Here is a 20,076-nt window from a genome sequence, read left to right as displayed (position 1 = left end):
GTGTGACCCCCGGCGGCTCCCGTCGCACCCGACATGGCGCCGCCCATGGCGCGGTGCCCCCGCCTTCCGCCGCCGCACCGCGCCAGGCAGCCGGGCCGGGGCGGCGTGGGGCCATGGGCGCCGCGGGAGGCGGCGGCGGGCGGCAGGGCAGCGCGACGGGGTAGGGCGGGCGAGCGGGGCGCGGGGCGGCGCGGCGGAGCTCGCAGGACCATGGCGACGGCGGCGGCGGGGGCGCCCGGGCGGGCGCGGCGAGGGGCGCCCATGTACTCGGTAGGCGGCAGCGGCGGCGGGAGCGGTGCTGCGGGGAAGGGGCTGCTCACCTCACCCGCGCTGCGGCGGCGCTGCTCTCTCTGAAGGGGAATGACGGCGCTTGGCGCAGTCTGCCCCTCCATCCCTCAGCCCCGGTTCGTGTCCCCGGGGAAGGGGAACCGCGCTCCGGAGGGAGGGACGAACGAGGCCTCTCCCGGGCCCCGGCGGGACCGAACGTTTTCCCTCAGCAGTTCACCTTCCCGCGCACCCTTCTCTGCCTCGGCTGCTTCTTTCACTGTCTGTCGTGACAGTCGCGGCAGCCAGAGCTCCCGATCCCGAGCAGCGGCACGGCTCCCTCGGAGCTGCCGTGGCAGGCCGGCCGGGCTGGGGGCGCTGGGGATGTCTCCTCCTGAGGGAGGCAGCGTCCCGGGGTCCGGGCACCGGGCGCTCCGCAGTGTTCAGCCCGCAGCAACCTGTCCTGCCAGCCGTGGGGAACTCCGCGCTGGCAGGTTGGCGTGGGCATGGAGCTGCCGAAGCGGGTTTCCCCGTGTTACACAGTGAAAATTACTTCATTGACCTTGCTCGTTCCCCTCAGCTCCTTCGCCAGCCTCAGACAGGGAGGTTTAGGTGTGGGGTGCTAAACCCCACCTCTCTCCTAGCGTTTGGAGGAGGGGACTAGGGAGAGAGGGAAACTGCTCCTTGTTTCGGCAGAGGTTCCCGAACTTCTCTTCTGTGTCTTGTCTGTGTGCTGGTATCCCAAGGGCATCGTGAGCACCATCGTTGCATTGCATATTCTAGTTATATGGAAGCAGAGGAGTCCAGGCTCCTGCTGTTTTGCTTCCACCCTTCACCACTGTCACAGTAACAGTGCGTGCCACTGAATCTTCTGATGTCCGGGTTTCCAACAGTGTGTTTTCCAAGTGTGTTCTCTACCAGCTGGCAATTGAAGCTGGAACAACAGCTTGGCTGTAATGTGTAAAAGCACAGTTGCAAATCTTTAGTGTTTGGTGAAGTGTGTGGTTTGGCTCCCTCAGTGCTCCTTCAGAACAGGGCGTGAAAATAACTATTGCCATGGAGAGAGTTCAGTTGCACATCAAGTCTGAAGACCTCAGACGAAGAGCAGAGGCAGAGAGGTGATTTTTCAGTGGGCCATGGCCCTAGCAAAACTCTGCTCACAGGAATTGTGCTGGGGAACAGCTGTAGCTGTGTGGTGACTGCTGATGTGGCTGATCATGCCCGTGCTGAGTACTGCCTTTCTTTGTCTGGATTTCATGTAGTTGCAGATTGCAGGATTTTAACTTTTTGTAACTGACATAAACATTGCTTAGATGTTCTGAGCAATGACTTGTCACATGCTGATCTGAGTAGGTTATACTTAGAGTCATTTTCTGCTACTATTCTGAGCTTTTTTTTGCCATTATACAACACAAGAGATTTATTTTTGTTTTATTTTAATCAAGGGGTTTGATATAAGATGTCAACAGCAACAGATGGCTGATAGAAACTATCTGCAGTCATCTTAACAGATCTTAGCTTACTCAGCTCTTGCAAAATACTAACAAATTGAAAGCTGTGAAAGAAGAGAGGTTGAAAGCTGTAATGCTAAATCATACAGGAAAAAAAAACCCTAAAAGTTTTAATACCTGTATGGGATTGTTTTGAAAGTCCCTGCTGAGTTTGTTCTGCAGTTACTATGAGGTAATTCTCTAAACTGCAGCTGTGGAAAGAAAAGTTATACAATCTACTAAATGCAGTTATAGTAGAGGCAATTTGCCTGTCCTGTGTGGGTAAAAGAACTTGATAAGATCAAACATTATGGTGGGATTTGTGTCCTCCAATAAAACAAAATTGACTTTTGATACAGATGAGGCTTTGAAGGATTTTTTGTCATTCTTAAGTGGAGATATTCCTGATTTGAGTTGTTTTGTTTTGTTACACCGAATTACCTTGTGGTGATGAATGGACGGGAGCTAAAGGTTTGCTCTCTACAAAGGTCAGCTGCTCTGACAGTGTTGCTGATGTGGCTCTGGGTGGCTGGCTGGCAGTGAAACCTGACTCCCTCTCCCAAGGCTGAAAACCCAGCTGGGCATTTGGCTTATCTGTTGCTGGTGTTCCCCTGTGTGTTTGCTGGCCAGGCTTTGCACTCAGCACCAGAAAAGGTCACTGAAGGAGCTCATGAAGCATGTTTTACCCTAATTATCAGTTTGGTTCTGCATGGATCAGATATAGAAAGGGGAGTTAGAATGAATGAAAAGATTCCCAGTGCTACCCTTCAAGTGGAACTGTGGAGGAAGACATAAGCATTTTTATTTTTAATATCTTCCAATAAATATGGTTGGTCATAACTAATACTTTGTTTACTTAACAGAGGCTTACTCCAGTTGTCTTACCTGGTGGCTGTTGCTGCTGGTTTGAAGCTTGGAGAATATGGTTTCACTCTTGGGAAGACTGAGGGGTCATTCATACAAACTGTGGTGATACAGGAGATAATAGGAGACAGCTCTCTCCAGCACAAGGGTCTGCTGGCTCAAAGGGAAGAGTTTTGTGTGAATTTTTTGCAGCAGTATGGACTCACAATTAGTTCTTGGTGCCCTGGGGTTTTTCCTGCTTAGCAATGGTGGTGCTGATTACTCAGAAGCTGTGCTCTCTTTATACCTACAAGAGCACCATATTGCATTAATGTGGCTGACAGTGAGGTAATTTGGGATTTTTTTAATTTGTTCTTGCCTGATAATGTTTCATGTAACTTACATCCAAGCTGTGTGAAAGCTTCAAGTCACCAAGGCCCCAGCTACAACTTTTAAGTAGCAGGGATTATTTTCTGTGTGTTGATGATTGGTTTTTTATAATGTGAATTATGATATTGTCTTAATGAAGCTGTGAGAGTTGGAATCAAAAGTGTTTCAGTTAATACCTATTAATTATGGAGAGGCTGGAGGCAAGGCACTTCAGCTTTGAAAGCCCATGTCTTCTCTCAGTTTCTGTTGTGTGGAATTAAGTAACACGGCATAGGGTGATTTGGGGATCTTTGCAATTGAAAGGAATTAGAGTGAGGGTTTTTTTTGGAGGGTTTGGGGGGTGTATGTTTGCTTGTTTATTTTGCTTTTTGGTTTCTTTCTGAATCACTCTTGCAAGCAGGTGGTCTTGGTTCCTGCAGTCGCAGAGTGTAGCATGCAGACATTATTGGAAGCTAAGAAGAACCCCCAAATGTTGCAGAAGTAGTGCATATGATTATTTTGGTGCTGTAGCCAAGCAGGTCACCAAACAGCTTGAGACAGTGTCTCATTCTTCATTTGTATGTTCCTAGCAGAAAGAGCTCACATCAAAGAAGAGAGATGAGTTTGAGGATATCCTGGAGGAAAGGCGGTTGTCCAGTGACTTGAGATACGCCATGAAATGTTACACCCCGGTGATCTACAAGGGACTTTCTCCTTGCAAGCCCAACGCTATCAAAAGTGCTGTTCTCCACTCAGAGCAGGTTCAGTATGTTATCAAGCAGGTGAGTCTGGACAATGAGCTCTAGGATGAGGAGGATCACACAGCCAAGCTTTGTGTGGCAGCAGGGAAAAAGAGATTGTTGCTGACCTTGTTAAAATGGTAATTGTAGATTGGAAGATGGTCCAGTAAATAAATAACTCCTTTGGCAGGAAAAAGAAAATACTGGAGTTGCCACTAAAACTGTCAGGTTCATGAAACAGTGTTTTGATTTTGCATATAGAACACTTCATCATTAATTTATCCAGTGTGCCTGACTTCTTTTTTCTCCTTCTCCTCATACTCCACTGTTCTTACCACAGAACAACATTGTGAAAGACATTAGCACTCTCCTTCCTAGCAGATGTTTTTGTACTTTAGGGGTGTCTTGTAGGAATTTTATAGGTTAGTGATGCATTTATGAACAAGTCCTAAATGCTACTTTCACTAAAATGAGAGTTCTATACCACAGATAATTCTTTGAATTAGAAATACTGTTTAAGATGTAACCATATTTTTTGTTCTAACATGAAGGGCAGCTACTACTTTATAACAAATAAAGTATTTTATGGTTAGGCTGGCTGATACTTTGCACTGTCTTTAAATACCTGAGATATGTGTGTGTGTTAATTAGTAGCATAAACTAATTTCAGTAGCCATAAAAAATAATTGTGAGTGTGTAGAAATACCTAAGGTGTTTTGGTTAGTCTTGAGTGACAGGCTACTGTAATTTTTTTTCTATTTGTTTCTTTTAATGGCTAGTACTACCTGTGATACATCAAAATGTGTTATAATGTGACAAAGTAAAGTATGTCACTCTACACCACAAAGTAGTTCTGTTTCCATTATGGACTGCTAAAAAGCCAAAAAAATCTTTCAACTCCAGAGACTCTAAAAATTTACTGAAAGAAAATACTTTACAGAGGGTTTGATAGAAAGACGTTTGTGTGATGTTTTCTTCTGAAGTACTTTCTTGATAGGAAATTATTTTGATGAATATTTTCTGGCTGCATCAAGTGGTTGAAGGGAGCTAGCAGACCTGCTGTTGCAGCCTGGTTCCCAGTTTTGCACTAGAGGTTACTGGAAGTTTCTGACTGAGAGTGTCCTGGGCAATGTGCCCAGCTCTCTGTGATGAGGGTCCCTCCTGCCTGGGCAGGGTTTGCTCAGCTTTACACAGGCGTACTTGAATTTGTTCTTGTGCCAAATTGCTGCAGTTACTAAAGTTCAATGTGGGAAGTTAAGGTCATTTGTTTGTTTTAGCTTTCTATATGCGGCTGGTCTGGGGTTTTGCTTTCTGATTTTGGGAAATTCTTAGTTCCACAGTGGATTTGCCCTTAAATCACACAAGTGAACTGTGTGGTAAGCCTTTTGCTGGTAGATGAGAACACAGTCTCTTCCTGCTGAATAACAGGAGGATTTTTTGGCTTTCTAAGCAAGACTGATTTTCTCAGGCTTAAGTGAAAGCAGTTTTTGGCTTCTTTAAGTGGCTAAAATAATCAGTTTAAATACACGTGGAAATATGTAGGATAATGGGTAATGCATTTAAGAAAACACATTTGACCTAGTAGATGTGATAGTAAGGTGTGGAGGTAGATTGGAGGAGATGGATTTTCTTATATGTCACAAAATGGAAATAATAGATAAGTACCACTGGCTTCCAAATGGAGATGAGCTTTTTTGGAGCCTTTTTCTTCTGACATTCCTTTCCTTTCCTCCTCAATGTTGAGTAAAAGTCATGTTCCTTATTCCATAACAGTAAAAGGCTTAACTTTTCAATTAAATATTTCTAGATTCAAATACCAAATTGGAGGGATGGCCATTATTTAAATCTATTTCAAGGAACTTCAAAAGGGAATGTGCATGGCAACAGAAGAAAGATCATTGATATGCACAGTTGGTAGAGACAGTGCTTTGTATGCAATTCAGCTCTCCATTGCCAAAGGAATGCATCACCAGGAAATGGTAGTGTGATAGGCTGAGGTTCTTTGTAAACTCTAACTCAAATGCACTTAAAATATTTACATTTTGACTGTCTGTACAAACATAGGCTTCATTTTACTATTGAAAGAAAAATGCACAGAGTCTTCTTCAGACTGATAATACAGGAAATATTCTTTGAACTTAAATATCCTCTGAATATGCTGCAAGTTAAAACATTAATATGAGGGGAGGATTTTGTTTTTGGGGGGAGGATTGTTCTGCATCCTCCCCCCGCCATTGACATCCAAGGTTATTTTGGTTTTTAAGCAGCTTTAACTTGGCTTTGTTGGCTGGTGCCAAACAGATCCCGTATGATTAGATCCACACCTATCACATAAAACAAAATCTTGTGGACTATTGTAGTAGTTCTCCCATAGTAGCTGTGGCACATTAGAATGGTGTGCATGGGCAAGGAGAAGGGAACAACTTGTCACTGCTCTTTTGTTTCTCCTTAGCTAGCAAAAGAAATGGGAGAATCACCTGATATTATTCAAGAAGAAGCCACGGAAATCCTGGATGAGATGGGCCACCGTATGCAACTAGGAGCTGTCAGATTTTTTGCCTTCACTCTGAGCAAAATATTTAAACAGCTTTTCCAGAGAGTTTGTGTGAATGAAGAAGGAATGCAGAGAGTGAGTACTGGTGGGAAGAAAAAGTTAAAATATTTTATTTGTCAGATGGACAAGAGCTCTAATCACAAATAACAAATGTGAAAAATACCCTCTAAAAAAAAAAGACTGCACTCACTTTTGTTTATTGGTGCATTTCTTAGTAAATGTGGGAGGAAAGACAGATGATATGCAAGTATTTTAGAGGCACACAGCTGTTAGGATTTTTTGTATATCTTCCAAATGCTTCCTATAATAAGGAATAGCATGTGCCTGTGAGTATGTTAGATCAGCCACTGAGAGAGTGTTTTCTATCCAATATTATAAAATAAGAATGCATTTAGCTGAATTGGGGGTCACATATTACATGGCTGTTCAGCAAAACCCTCATACAGCTAAGTGTGGTGAAACACTGTGCACCTCTGAGGCAGGAGATGCTTTAGGTTTTCCTCAGTTTCCAGGAACCGTTGTCCCCCTATTTCTTTTCAGGATATTGCTGCTCTGGAGGGTGCAGTGCATTCCCTGGAAGTCAGCCATGTCAGTCCTGACAGCCCCTATTTGGTTTGGTTCCCATCCCCATCAAAAGGGATTGGAATTAGACTATCCCATGACAGGGCGCCCCTAGTTTTTGAGTCCTGTGATGATTGTGAGCTTCAGGTTGCTACTCTGGAAACAACTGCTCCAAATTTCCAATGGGTTCTGTGCTGAAAGAGGTATTGATTGTGTGGACAGAGAAACAACCCTCAAGCAAATGGGGTTTTGTTTGCCTTAAGCCCTGTGCAGGTCTGTATTTGCAAATTTCAAAAGTCAGTAAATATTGGGACAATATTGTTTGCTCTGTTCTTTTTCAGTTGCAACACGCCATTCAGGAGCATCCCGTGGTGCTGCTGCCCAGCCACCGAAGCTACGTGGACTTTTTGATGCTGTCTTATTTGCTCTACACCTATGACTTGGCCTTGCCTGTCATTGCAGCAGGAATAGGCAAGTATTTCTTTAACAATGTTTTCAGGATTCAGAGAATTGGTAGCATTCTCTGGTAGCTACAACTATAAGTAGTTGTGTTTGACTTCTGCTCTAAATATATCTTGTTAAATCCTTCTTAGGTAAGTTGCTTATAGTGTCTGAAAGCTTCTCATTGGTGCTGAGTCCTGTCAAAGGTGAATATTTTTCTTAGCAATTTCACCTAGAAGTAGCCCATCTGTAGGTCTGAGGCTGGGGCAAAGAATACTTCTATTTGCTTTCAGAGCCTGGTAACAGGCAAGAACTTGCCCAGCTGCTACTGTGGGTGCAGAACTTTTTGTGATACTTCATACAGTTTAAAGTGCAGTCACAGCAGCCAGATACAAAGTACCAGACATCTCATGCTTGTTTCTGATGTGACTGATTCCTTTGAAGTATTGGTAGAACTTTGTGACACGCTGAGAACAGAGCTGGCAGGGAAATGATATGGCATATAAGAGGTCAGGATTTTGGGCATACTTAGTTGTAAAGCAGATGAAGCCAGTAAATTTGTAGGAAACAATTCTTGAGGGCTTGAACAGTGTCTTCCCAGTTAATGTACTTTTTAGTAATCTGGATGCTGTCAACACTTAACTTAGAAACCTGCTCTTGGAAGTCAGAAGTGTCAAACAGGCCTTCTAAGCAGGCAGAAAACCACTCAGGTCTGGTGCAGCCCTGTTACCTTTCCATGCACAGGTAAGGTAACCTAGCAGAGATGTTGGAACGTTCTGCTTTACTGTTGTCTGCTTTTCCAGTCAAGAAGTTAGCAAGACTAATAAAAGCTTTGAGAAAGGGCTTGCTCTGGAAGATGAGATTTCCCTGGTCTTTGAGTTTGCTGCATCTTGGTGATGCAGGTTAGATTCACAAGTCCATGTTTCACAGCTGCCTTGATCAAGGTGTTGCAATTTGCCTGTGGTGTATTGTTCAGAATCTGCTCATGTGTTGTTATAGGTATTAGTGTAATCCTTTGCTGACTTGGATTAGAGTATTTTTGAGTTTTGGACCTCAAAATAGTATCTTAAGATATTATTAGTTTAGCTTACAAGGATTTTTTTAATGATTAACATTTTTTGAATGTTTTGGGTGTTTGGGGTCAAAGTTCTCCTAAAGAATTAGGGGCTTTTAGCTTGATGCTGCCTGCATGTGTGTATTATTTTAAATTCCTCTGGAGAAAACACAGTTCTCTATGGTTGTAGTTGTATTTCATAACTGCATATCATGTTAGGTATTCACAAAGTCACTCTCAAATGAGCACTTGTGCTGAGAGGAGAGACTCTCCTGATATAGGTGGTAAGTGCCTTTGCTTTGTTAGTTATCTCTTGGCTTCAAGCATACAGAGAGATCTGTAGGGATTAGCTAAGGGAAAGTAAACAGTTGCCAGTACCTCATACAGTACATTAGCAGGAATCTAGCTGGTGTTGGGATGATGTTTCTGCCACCTGTGACATCTTCAGGGCAGTCATTGCCAGTGTTGCAGCTATAGAAATGTGAATTTATTTGGCTGAGTGAGTATCTGTTCTCCAGTGTTTCATGGATTGAGGTGGCAAGGAGGTTGGAGTGGCACATTGCCAGCTGATGTGTGGACTTGTTTTAAATGCTTCCATAACAACTTTGTTAACATGAAGTGTTTTTTCCTGCTTTTTACAAGTTAGGCATTGACTATCATTGCTTAAAACTGAAAAGCTATAAAATAATTTTAGCTGGTTTGGTGTACATTCCCCACAATGATGGGTCAGGATCATAGATGGTCTAATGTAGTTTAACTGGCTGCCTAATTTCTGTGTCTTCTGGAATACGTTCAGTAGGAACTGCTTTTTTCTAAAGATGAGTGAGACAATATACTTCAGAAATTTAGTCTGCATTATGGCTGAACTCTGGCCATCTAAATTATAAAAATGAATTGCTCTAAGTGAATGCAGCTTAAAAAAAATGGAAAGCATATTATAATATGCCATTCTTGTCCATATAAGTCTTGCTAGACAATTTGAAAGCAAATAAATGTGTTGGCAACAAAGGAATCCTTAAAAGAGATCTTCTGTATTCTGGTAATCAGTGTGATAGAAATTTTGTGGTTGACTCTGCTGGCTGATATTAATCAGTAAATTTTGTGTGTGTGGTTTTGGTTTCTTTGATTGTTTTTCAGATTTCCTTGGAATGAAAATAGTTGGTGAGCTGCTGCGAAGGGCAGGTGCCTTTTTTATGCGACGTTCCTTCGGTGGGAACAGACTCTACTGGGCAGTGTTTGCTGAATATGTAAAAACCATGTTAAGGGTAAATAACTTGCTGAGATCTCAGAATGTGTACTTAAGTAGTACTCTGTTGGAACAATTCTTGTGAGATATGCAGGATGTCTTGGCTGTGTGACTGAAAGTCTTCATGGTGTAAGCACTGAGTAAGTGCTTTTTACCTCAGGTGCTGTAGGTGAAGACCATGTATGCACTCTGTTATTATTACACAGTTCAGTAAGTGATAAACAAATTACTCCTCATCAGTTGCTTTGTATTGTTTGCCCATAGCTCATGAAATACTCAATATTTTTGTTAATTAAACTATATGGTATGAAAAATAGAATGGATGAATGTAGCTTACAGATAAATGAAGTTAGATATGTTTGTCTTTCATTATAAAAACCAACTTACTTACATTTGAAGTATTTAAAACTATTTGTGGGCAATAAAGAAGAAATGTTTTTTCTGACTAGATTTTGTTTGTATGTTTTACTTTTGAAGAGTGGCTATGCCCCAATTGAATTTTTCCTTGAGGGGACTAGAAGCCGCACTGCCAAGACTCTGACTCCAAAATTTGGTATGTTTATTGAAGATTTGGAACTTGTAATATTATTAGTGTTTTCATTAGTGGCCATGTGCTTTGTAAGTTCTTTGGATAGGAAGGGATGTTAATGTAGAGGGAAATTGGGGAAGTCTGTCAGAGTATGGAAAACACCATGGCTGGGTTCCGAGGCCACACAAAGAGCAGCAATACACTTCACTTGCACTCTGCTGCTTTTGTTCCCTTTGCCCCATTGTGTGCTAAATTCAATAACTCTTCAACATTTTCTTCCTAGACAATAGGCATCCCCTAGCCAGCAGGGAAATATTGTAGTTCTAACTGTAAAAGTAACAGGGAATCTTTAGAAGGAAGATGCTGTGCAAGCACAGAGCAGTGCTGCTGAAAAGAGCACAAACAGCTGTCCAAGTGTTGCTTCCATTTACCCTCTGTTTTAAGGCTTGGGCAATGTCTTTTGTTTCTGCTTGCTTGAAGAGAGAGCAGGCACAGTGCACACCTATTAGCAGTTTCTAAAATACAAGGATATCCTTTTCAAAGTTAAATTGCAGTTGCTTTTACCTCTTTGAAAGAGACAGGTGATTCATGGTTTTTTTTCCAATTGGCAGGTCTTCTCAGCATTGTGATGGAACCCTTTTTCAAACGTGAGGTCTTTGATACATACCTTGTTCCCATCAGCATCAGCTATGAGAGGATATTAGAAGAATCTCTCTATGCATATGAACTTCTAGGAGTCCCAAAGCCCAAAGAATCTACATCTGTATGTAAATTCCTTAAGAACACAACATAAGTTGATGTGTGCGCACCCTGTAGCACCAGAATTTAAGTTTTCCTCTTCTCGTTTTCATAGGGGTTGTTAAAAGCCAGGAGAATCCTCAGTGACAATTTTGGTACCATACATATCTACGTTGGCCAGCCAGTATCCCTTAGAACCTTGGCATCTGGGAGGATCAATCGGTGCCCATACAATTTGGTTCCCAGGTACTGCATCTTTCCGTGGTGTATGCACAGGAAAAACGTTGGTTTAGTCTACATCTATGTGAACTAACTAAGATGTTCTCTTGTACTTTGTTTTCATCTTCTCTCACCTCCCTCCATCTGACTGTTCAAACTGCTGAACCTGTTTGGTCTGAGCAGAGGCTTATTGTGCTTGTGACTGGGTGTTTCTGAAATGAATTGTTCCTTGTGGCTTTCCCTGTGTTGAGAAGATGCCCCGTTAAAATTTAATGGTGCTGCATGAACCAGGCAAAACTCTGATTCCTGAGAATGTGGTGCTTTTGCCACTTAAAATTTTCACCTCCCTCTCACTTCTTGCATTATTCCTGCAAGCTGTTAAGTGACCATATGTCAGGGAGAGCTGTAGCTGTGACTGGATTGTGTTGCCTTTGCAGTTTTTTCTGTAAAACATAATGCTTTTGAATTTTGTTTGAAGACAGAAAATATGCAGCATCAATACAGAGGTCTGTGCTTCAGGTACTGTCATGCAGCTACTCATGCTTTGCTCTATACTTCTGTTTTACATAGCACACAGAATCACCCTGCAGATGCTAGATGCTGTAAAGTGACAGATCTGGGAACAATATGAAAGAAATAAAGAGGGGTGTTATTTCTGTTAGACTTTTTGAGCTCTTTACCTTAAATTGCATTGTTTTTTTCAGGCATCTTCCCCAAAAGCCATCTGAGGATATCCAAGAATTTGTCAGTGACGTAGCTTATAAAATGGAGCTCCTGCAAATAGAAAACATGGTTTTGAGCCCATGGGTGCTAGTTGCTGCTGTCCTGCTCCAGAATTTGCCAGCTATGGAATTTGAGCTTCTAATAGAAAAGACTCTGTGGCTTAAAGGCTTAACACAGACTTTTGGAGGATTCATTGAATGGCCTGGTATGCAGAGAAAGTGTTATTTCTGTTCCTCTTGTTGAAAAATAAATTATACTTCTATGGAAGCAATGTGCAGTAACAGCTTTACAGAATTCTTAGAGTTATAAATGGATTTTAGGATATACTGAAAATCCTGCTGAAATCCGACAGGTTTTGACTGAGCCTGTTGAAGATAATACTTTGAAAAACAGGTGGAAACAGAACAGACATTTTAGTGTTGTATCATGTGAGAGGGAAATTATAAGGTACTTTGTCAGAGTACTGTGGTTTGTGTAGTGTGTGTGTTTCTGAACTGTGTGTAGGTCACAGGCAGTTGTCTGATCTGCACCACTTAGCTCTATGTAATGCTACATTTCCTGCTTGGTACTGACTACAGTGTAAGTTGTTACTGGTGCAAAAAACTAGCAGAAACAAATGGGTGGAGGAAATCAAAACTCTCAGTTGTCTGTTTATTTTTAAATTTCATTTTATCTCCAGAAACGATGATTTGTATACACCCCCCCTTATATATATGTGTGTGTGTGTGTGTGTATAGTGTATATATTGGCTGCTGAAAGGTTGATTGTGCTTTCAAACTTTGTTTGAAACTTCTCTCTGTGAGCCAGAGTGACACAGGCAATTTTAGAGCCTCAGGATGTAAGTGGTAAAGCTAACAAAGAACAGCATTGTGCAATGCAAGTACATTTACCTTTCTGCTGTAGGTAGACTTAAGTCAAGGATCTTTGCTTTTGTAGTCCTGTGTATAATCAAGGATCCCTCTCACTACTACAATAAAGAAATAGGAGCAGGCTACTGGTATAAAAGAACTGTCACCTCTGGAAAAAAAAAAAAAAAAACTTCATTCAGGGAATGCAGGCAAGGTCTGCTTCTGCCAGACTAGTAAAAGCAAGAATTTCATGGCAATACTTGAACAACGTTTAGAGTCTTACTACACAGTAAACTGAAAAACATACCACATCCAGATTTGGTTATTTATTTTGTTTATTTTCTTAGCAACAGTGAGTAAGCATTTACTTTAGTAGAGTTGTCATGTAGTCAGGGAATAGCAAATAGGCGCGGTATTGAAATGGAGGAGTGACGACAGCTGAGTGGATTTTGTTGGAGTGTGCTGTCTGTGCTCGAAGCATCAGTTGCATACTGGCTGTGTTGTTTTGGTTTGGATTGTCAGTTTGAAAGAAGAAATACATTTTAAAGGCCAATTTGCTGATGCCAGCAACTGCGTGTACGCTCTCCATTCTGGTCTCCAAACAGTTGGTTATTTCTGCCCTTGTCGTGCTGGTTGGTCGTTACAGGCAGAACATTTGCAAAATTTTATATTCAAAACAGGAAGTGTAAAAATTACTTGCACAGACTTCTGCTTCCTATTGCATTAGAAACTTGGGAGCTTTAGCAAAACTCGAACAAAGTAGGTTGAAGGAATAAATAAGATGAAAGGAGACTCTACATGGAATCTGTATTCAAGGAAAGGAATATGATGGGTTTTTTCTGTCAGAGGCTATATTGATTTGATATGCCTGTGGTGCAATGAACATATAAAGTGTATTTTAGTGTTAAATATGAAGTTTTTATTGCTTGCTTGTCAAATTGTTTCCAATTTGTGCAGGGAATGTTTCTCATTGAGTAGGTATGTTATGTAACAATATTTATGCTCAGAATTTTTATAAATTTATTTTGGGATGAGGCATTGCTTATGTATGAGAGTTGATGAAAAAATTTATAAAAAGATTTGTACCTATGATTCAAAACTTGTAGTGTCAGAAATGCTTAAGCAGAAGCATAGTCTCTGTTTCCTTACTGATGAATGTTTCCATTAAATAGATATATCCTTTTTCCATTTGAAGGCTCAGAATATTTGTTCCAGAGACAAAGGAACAATTACCATTTGCAGTTGTTAGTAAGTGGATGAATTCTAAGCATTTTAATTATAGAAATGTCTGAAATTTGTTCTCACCATGTCATACTATGCCTAGTTTGCCAGTTCCTGGTATGGGATTCTATTGGAACAGCTCTCTAACTGAATGTTTGGTGTAGTGTCTGAAATACTGGTGCATTTTGGGCTGTTTCAATAGAGTTATGCTCCCTTTTGCAACTCCCTGAGTGTTGTATTTTCCTCCTAGATAACCTGTGTGCCAAAAAAGCAGTCCTGTCTGGCCTCACCCTGCATTCCAACATCGCTGGCCTTGTCGATGGCCACGTGGTCCTGAATGACAAGGGAGTGGAAGATGGAGCCGTCGGGGAAATCGTCTTCAGGCACGCGCTGGCCGTGCTCATGTGTGCCACGTACAGGAACCAGCTGCTGAACGTCTTCGTGCGCCCGGCCCTGGTGGCAGTCGCCTTGCAGATGGCACCCAGCTTCAGAAAAGGTACCCTGGGGCTCTGGGAGCTGCTGCCTTTGCTCCTTGTGCCCTCGGCTGGGAGAGGAGCACCAGCTTCCTGTGACTGCTAGTGGCAGCTATCTGAGACTGTTATGCTTGGGATAAGGTGGATGTGTTGGGAGGGCATTGGGGATATTTTGCTTGCCTTTTTTTTGTTTGTTTACCCTTTGATCCTTTTGTAGGATTTGATTGTGGCGTCTAATGCATGTTCTGAGAAGCTGCAAGCCCCCGCTCTTTCCTTTTCTTTACAGCTGAATCAAGTGCTTTGAGTACTTGCTGTTCTGTTTGGTTTCTGCCTTTGTATGTATGCTTCAAATGCCAAGTCCATATTTTATTTGAAGTAGGTACTCTCTTAAATAAGGAGTAAATGGCTCTTCACTTGCATTTACAATATTTTTTTCAGAGGAAGTCTATAGCTGCTTCAACTTCTTGAGAGATGTTTTTTCTAATGAGTTCATCTTCTTTCCTGGCATTTCATTGAAGGTAAAAATATCCCTTATACAAAAATACTGATAGTAATGCAACCAATTAAAATAGCATGATTCCAGGGCTCTGCTAAACAAGTGCTTTGTTTACCTACCGGGATATTACCTTGATCTATAAGTGGGAGAACTAAAAAGGGGGTCATTATGTTGATTGCGAAATATTGTCTGAATCCACAAGGTTGTCAATGCAATTTTTTTCTCCATTCCAGTAAAAAAAAAAATAAAAATAATTAAATTGCCCAATTCTGAGCTATTAAAATGAACTGTAGCACAATTTTGGCTCTTTTACGTAAAGCTACCAGTCTTCCAGCACAGATCTGAAAATCTGTGTTAAAGCAGTCTTTTCAATGAAGTGTAAATACTGTCAGGGGTGCAGCCTGTGAAGGTTTTTGAAGTGAGAGCTTTCCTAATGGCAAAATAATTTCCCTCTTAGAGTCTTTGGAAGCTTTACTTGCATCCTTTTTTGCTTGAAAAGAATTTCCCCTCATTTTACCTCCTGCCCCATGCAGGCATCAGTCATACACAGCCAGTATTGTTCCTGCACACTGCCTTATTCCAGGGCTCAGTGTGCCTGTGTGCACCCCTAGCACAGCTGGATACAGGCAAGCTGGGAAAACTGCAGGCAGCCCTTGGCTCTCTGCAGGACTTGCTCTGTCAGTTTGTACACAAACCTGCTGGGTCAGGGCTGGTTCTGGCCAGCCTGCTTGAAATGCAGGTGAAAACAAGTTTATCAGTTAAAAAGCTAGTTCAGCCTCACACCCAATATAAAATGGTATGTGTAGTTTTTATTGGATTTTAAACTGATTATGTGTTATTTTTATCAATGCTGAGGACAAATATATGGTGGTGATAGTTATGATCTTTCCTGCCTTAAAAAAGAGATAGTATCATTTTCACAAGAATGTTCAAGACTTGCAAATATATTAAAATCCCATCGATTTTTATATAGATGAGAATTGGGCCATTTTTAAAGGCTGACTGCCACTGTTAAGTTCTATTTGTTGACAATTTTTGCCTCTTGCAACTTTCTTGAAATAGCAGAAGGTATCAGGGAGCAGGAAGGTGGCTGGCTATGACTGACTTTGCTGGAGTCTGATGAAAGAGTTGCTTGATGCTAAGGGATCTTTTAGCCACCCACTCACCACTTTATTCATTCATTTGCTGTCATGTCCTTCTCCCATCCCTTTGTGTAATCTGTTCCCCTTTTGCCCATATTGGCAGTAAAATGGTTTTGACCTTGACATTTCCATACTTTGTAACTTTTTGGCCATTTGTTTTCTGTTTGGTAGAGGGCAGGTCAGTGATCTGTATTATCATTTATTGCAAACACTGGACATGAGATAAAGGCAAACCTTTCGTTTAAAAATAGGTAAATGAATAAAAAACACCCTCAGGAAAAAACCCTAAACTGGACAACCTGACCATGTTTTGACAAAATCCTGAGGGAGCTCAGGCTGGCTGTTGCAATAGCAGCCACAGCCACTTCCTTTGGGCCAAGGTCTGTTGTGCATTGAGGAACTGCTGTGTTTAAGAACATGTTCCCACTGCCTTTTTATATAGGTATTTTTGGGAGACAGGAAAATTTTGGTTCAAGTCTCTTGACAACTGAGTTCAGAAATGAATGTGGTGCCCTGTTGTGGTTTCTGTTGTTGATTTTGTGGGAAATGGTAGCTGCACTTCTGTAAATGTTAGAATTTTAGTTATGCATTTCTTGCCCAGGATTTTGAGGAAGGATGTTTTCTACTCACAAAATGTGATGCCATTCAAACGAGTCAACAGGAGATTTACCCTACTGACAAAGGAAGTGGTACAGTGTCTTTCTTGTCAGCTATGTTCAGACCTTTTGTGGAAGGTTATCAGGTATGTTGTCCTTCAGAAAATGATCTCTTTTTTTTTCCTGTGTTTTGTAGGGAAAGTAAGAGAGCTGTGATACCTCTGTGTAAATAGGCTGAGAAATACAAAATTAAGAAACAGCAGTAATAAATCTTAAACCCACCCTTCCCCAAGGATTCCAGTTTTAGCTTTTGGCTCAGACTTGTCCAATTTGCCAAAGCAGTAACTGCTATGTGATGTGATGGCTCATTGTGTGTTTATAAGATTCATAGGGAGTGTGCTGCTACCAGATTCATTGTTCTTTTTTATGAGGAGCTCTTGCTTAATTCATTTTATGTGGGTTGTCCTGCCAGGTCTGGAAATGAGTTTGCATCTCCCATCTGAGAGCTTTTAAGGGAATAATTAATTCCACCCTTTCTCTTTAAATTCTTCTGGTTTTCCCAAGGTTTTAATAAAATGAAACATTTACATTCCTGTAGTAAGTAATACATACAAACCCAGAAGGATAAAATCTCAGCTAAATCAGTATAAGATTGGTGAGACTGGAGGTGTTCAACATAATGGAATGTAGTCAGTGATCTGATGTGTGAGGTGTACTGATGTGCCCATTTTTTCTCATCTTCAGAACAGGTATTGCTTTGAAAAAGTTGAACTGTTTTGAGTTGTAAGAATAAGAACGTAAAATTAATGTCTAAGTTAGCTATTATAGAAATATGGAGTCTTATTTTCACATTGGGATTCTCTTACCTGTAAAACAGTAATAAAACTTTCAGATGCCCTATGCAATGGTACCTTTTGAGGTCCTCTCCTATGCTTTTCAAAGTGGAATAGTATTACTTACAAGGACACATCTATTTATAACTCATTACAAGCTGACAATCTAAAAGAAAGGAATGCTCATTTTCTTGAAAATGTTAGTTAATTTTCAGATACCTCTCAAAGGAAATGAAAGAAGCATTTACTGAGAAGCAGTTTATACCTGGAGTCCGCAACTTTGTTTTTCAACTTCTTGAGAAGGGTGTGTACAGCTGTTACTCAATATGGTTTTACAAGAGTAGCCTGTTAATTGAAAATTATAAAAATTTTAATTGTGTTTCTACCTTCTCCATAGGGAGTACACAATGTTATGAAGCACTGTCTTCTGACATGCAGAAAAATGCCTTATCAGCTCTTGTGCAACTGGGTGCAGTGAAGAAGAAGAAAATGTAAGTAAAGTTAGATACCTGGTGTATAGAAATCTTAGTGGCAATTCTTAATGTCTGAGCTCCTAGCAGAGCAGCAGAACCCCAACTGCCTGAGCACCAGAGGTTGATTGGAGTCATAGAGAAGACCCAATAGTTCCTTTCTGTACATGATGTGGAAGTGGAATGGCATGCCCTCATAGTGGAAAGACTCCTGTGGGACCTAACAAAATTCATTAACTCACTATTAGGCTGCTTCTGATTCCCTTTACCTTTTGGTTTTCAACCTTCCTCCCTTTTTTTCTTTCTGATAAGAAAAGAACAGCACTGCTTATTTGTAACACTGTGTACAGTAAGCCTTGTGAGGCAATGTAAGCAATAATCAGGAATACCAGTAGTTTGGGGAACTTCAGCACTGAACTGATGTCAAAGCAATTAAAGTGAAACCTTAATCATTTGAGTCTTTTTACACAGTTCATGGTTTATAGGCCTAAGATTAAAATGCACCTGTTATTCTGTTATGAAATGAATTTGTGTTGTGGTGCTCCTTACTGTGTTTAAAAAGTATGATCCTGGAAGTCCCCAATAGAACAAGTCCCTGCAGTGTCTTGAGTGTTCCACGGAACACAGTTGGCAGCTGATGACCTGAGCTATTTCCTTATGCCTCTGTTCATTAAATGATTAGGTTAAGGTAAATGTCTATAGCTAAATTCACCTTTCAAGTAAAAGGAATAAATTGAGTGCAGCAGAATTTGGGGACTGTGAACAAGAGAAAAGGTAAAGAAACTATGACTGTTCTAGAGTAGAAGTCTGACATGTCCTTCAATTTGATATGTATGCTGGTGTAATGAAAAACATTATGTAATTATGAAAATGTTTAATTCTGATTATTTGTGTAGAAATTACTGGAATAAAGAATATTTTTGAGTAAACTTTTTTTTTTTTTAATAATTGTAGGCCCAGTGGATTCACTTACAATGTAAATCAAGAGGCTGTTAGTAAAATCCTGGACATGTTTGGTAAGTGTTCTCTAATCAATTTGAAGAGAGCTTCTCAAGTTATAAATTACTTTGGACAATGCAAATATGTTAGATGTAGTGATTTTAGCTAGTAATTCCATAGACTTAACTGCATAAAAATCTCAGTAATATTTTTTACAACGCTTTTTCTGGTATCATTAGCTGAAGCTTTGAAATATCCCTTCTTTATTTCACATACTGTGCAATCCAGTGACTGAGGGCAGTAAAGTAGGAAGCAGTTTATTGGCATGGTGTTTACAGCATGTTGATCAGAAATATTCAGTGTGGGGTTTTTTGTCAGATGCTCGGATACCTGTACAGAAACCTGTGGCTGCACGACTCTGAGCGGTCCCTGATGCTGAGAGTGGATGTAAGCTCCTGCTGAGAACATGGACCACTGCCCCACGGGAGCAGGGATAGGAACAGACACGATTCCCTTCCTGCCCAGCCAGCCTGCAAGCGTGGGAGGCACAGAGGTGTTTCTTCAGCTGGACAGCTCTCCATTACCACTTAGGAATTGCTGCTGAGGGGCTTAGAGGTGTATGTACATCCTCACTGTGTTTTGTTTTTTTCAAACAAATTAAACATTGTCTCTTTTTTTAATAAATATTGAAAGAGATGTGCACAGCAATGGCTACCTACATACATTTTTCTAGACTTGTAACAAGGAATGTGATTGGTTTCAAGTATTTCGTGGATGTGAAAATGTAACAGGGAATTAAAAGACTTGCTATTAAAATTAATATTTAGAAAAAAACGTTGCTGGCTGGCTAAATGTAAGGCAAGGCCCTCATGAATGAAGAGCACAAATCAAACCTTGGGCAATAACCAGAACTGATACATGTATTGGGTCTTGTGTTTTGGTATTTTGTGTTTGGGTTGGTTTTGGTTTTGTTGGTTTTTTTTTGTTGTTTTTTTCTAAGGCAGCTTGGCATTATTTTAATTACTTAATGAATGTTATATTTAAACATTGAATTAAAGCACCGTCGATTACGTGTCTGTCGTCTCTTCCCCCCGTCTCACCGCTTACTGCGCTGCCCCTTGGGGCGGCAGAGTTCTGCCGCGTCTTCCAGGGTTTTTATTTTTCCCAGTCCGCTCCCTGCTGCCGCGTTACAAAGGCGGAGCCGGGGCGGGCTGAGCCCGGAGCGGAGCTGGGGCGGGGCTGGGAGAGCGGGGCCGGGCGGGGCCGGTGCTTGGCCCGCCCTTCTCG

At 41.3% G+C, this 20,076-nt stretch overlaps 1 protein-coding gene across 2 annotated transcripts; it reads left to right on the top strand.

Moving 5' to 3' along the window:
* Positions 1-33: 33 nt before the first annotated feature.
* Positions 34-19,859, top strand: GNPAT (glyceronephosphate O-acyltransferase). Of its 2 annotated transcripts, none has more exons than XM_058021613.1 (16): positions 34-270; positions 3,557-3,748; positions 6,159-6,335; positions 7,163-7,292; positions 9,454-9,581; positions 10,040-10,115; positions 10,703-10,854; positions 10,945-11,075; positions 11,753-11,976; positions 14,091-14,336; positions 14,752-14,831; positions 16,553-16,693; positions 17,585-17,684; positions 17,778-17,871; positions 18,805-18,866; positions 19,168-19,859. In XM_058021613.1, exons 1-16 carry the CDS (start codon positions 34-36, stop codon positions 19,209-19,211), a joined length of 2,214 nt encoding a protein of 737 aa, XP_057877596.1. In that variant the 3' UTR covers positions 19,212-19,859. The 2 variants fall into 2 exon arrangements, with proteins under 2 accessions (XP_057877596.1, XP_057877597.1); XM_058021614.1 differs by having other exon boundaries at positions 210-270; positions 3,560-3,748.
* Positions 19,860-20,076: the final 217 nt, after the last annotated feature.

The sequence above is a fragment of the Melospiza georgiana genome, chromosome 3, assembly GCF_028018845.1.
Source record: "Melospiza georgiana isolate bMelGeo1 chromosome 3, bMelGeo1.pri, whole genome shotgun sequence".
Lineage (NCBI taxonomy): Eukaryota > Metazoa > Chordata > Aves > Passeriformes > Passerellidae > Melospiza > Melospiza georgiana.
Note: the sequence above shows the minus strand (reverse complement) of the source record. Positions and strands in the feature narration are given on the sequence as shown.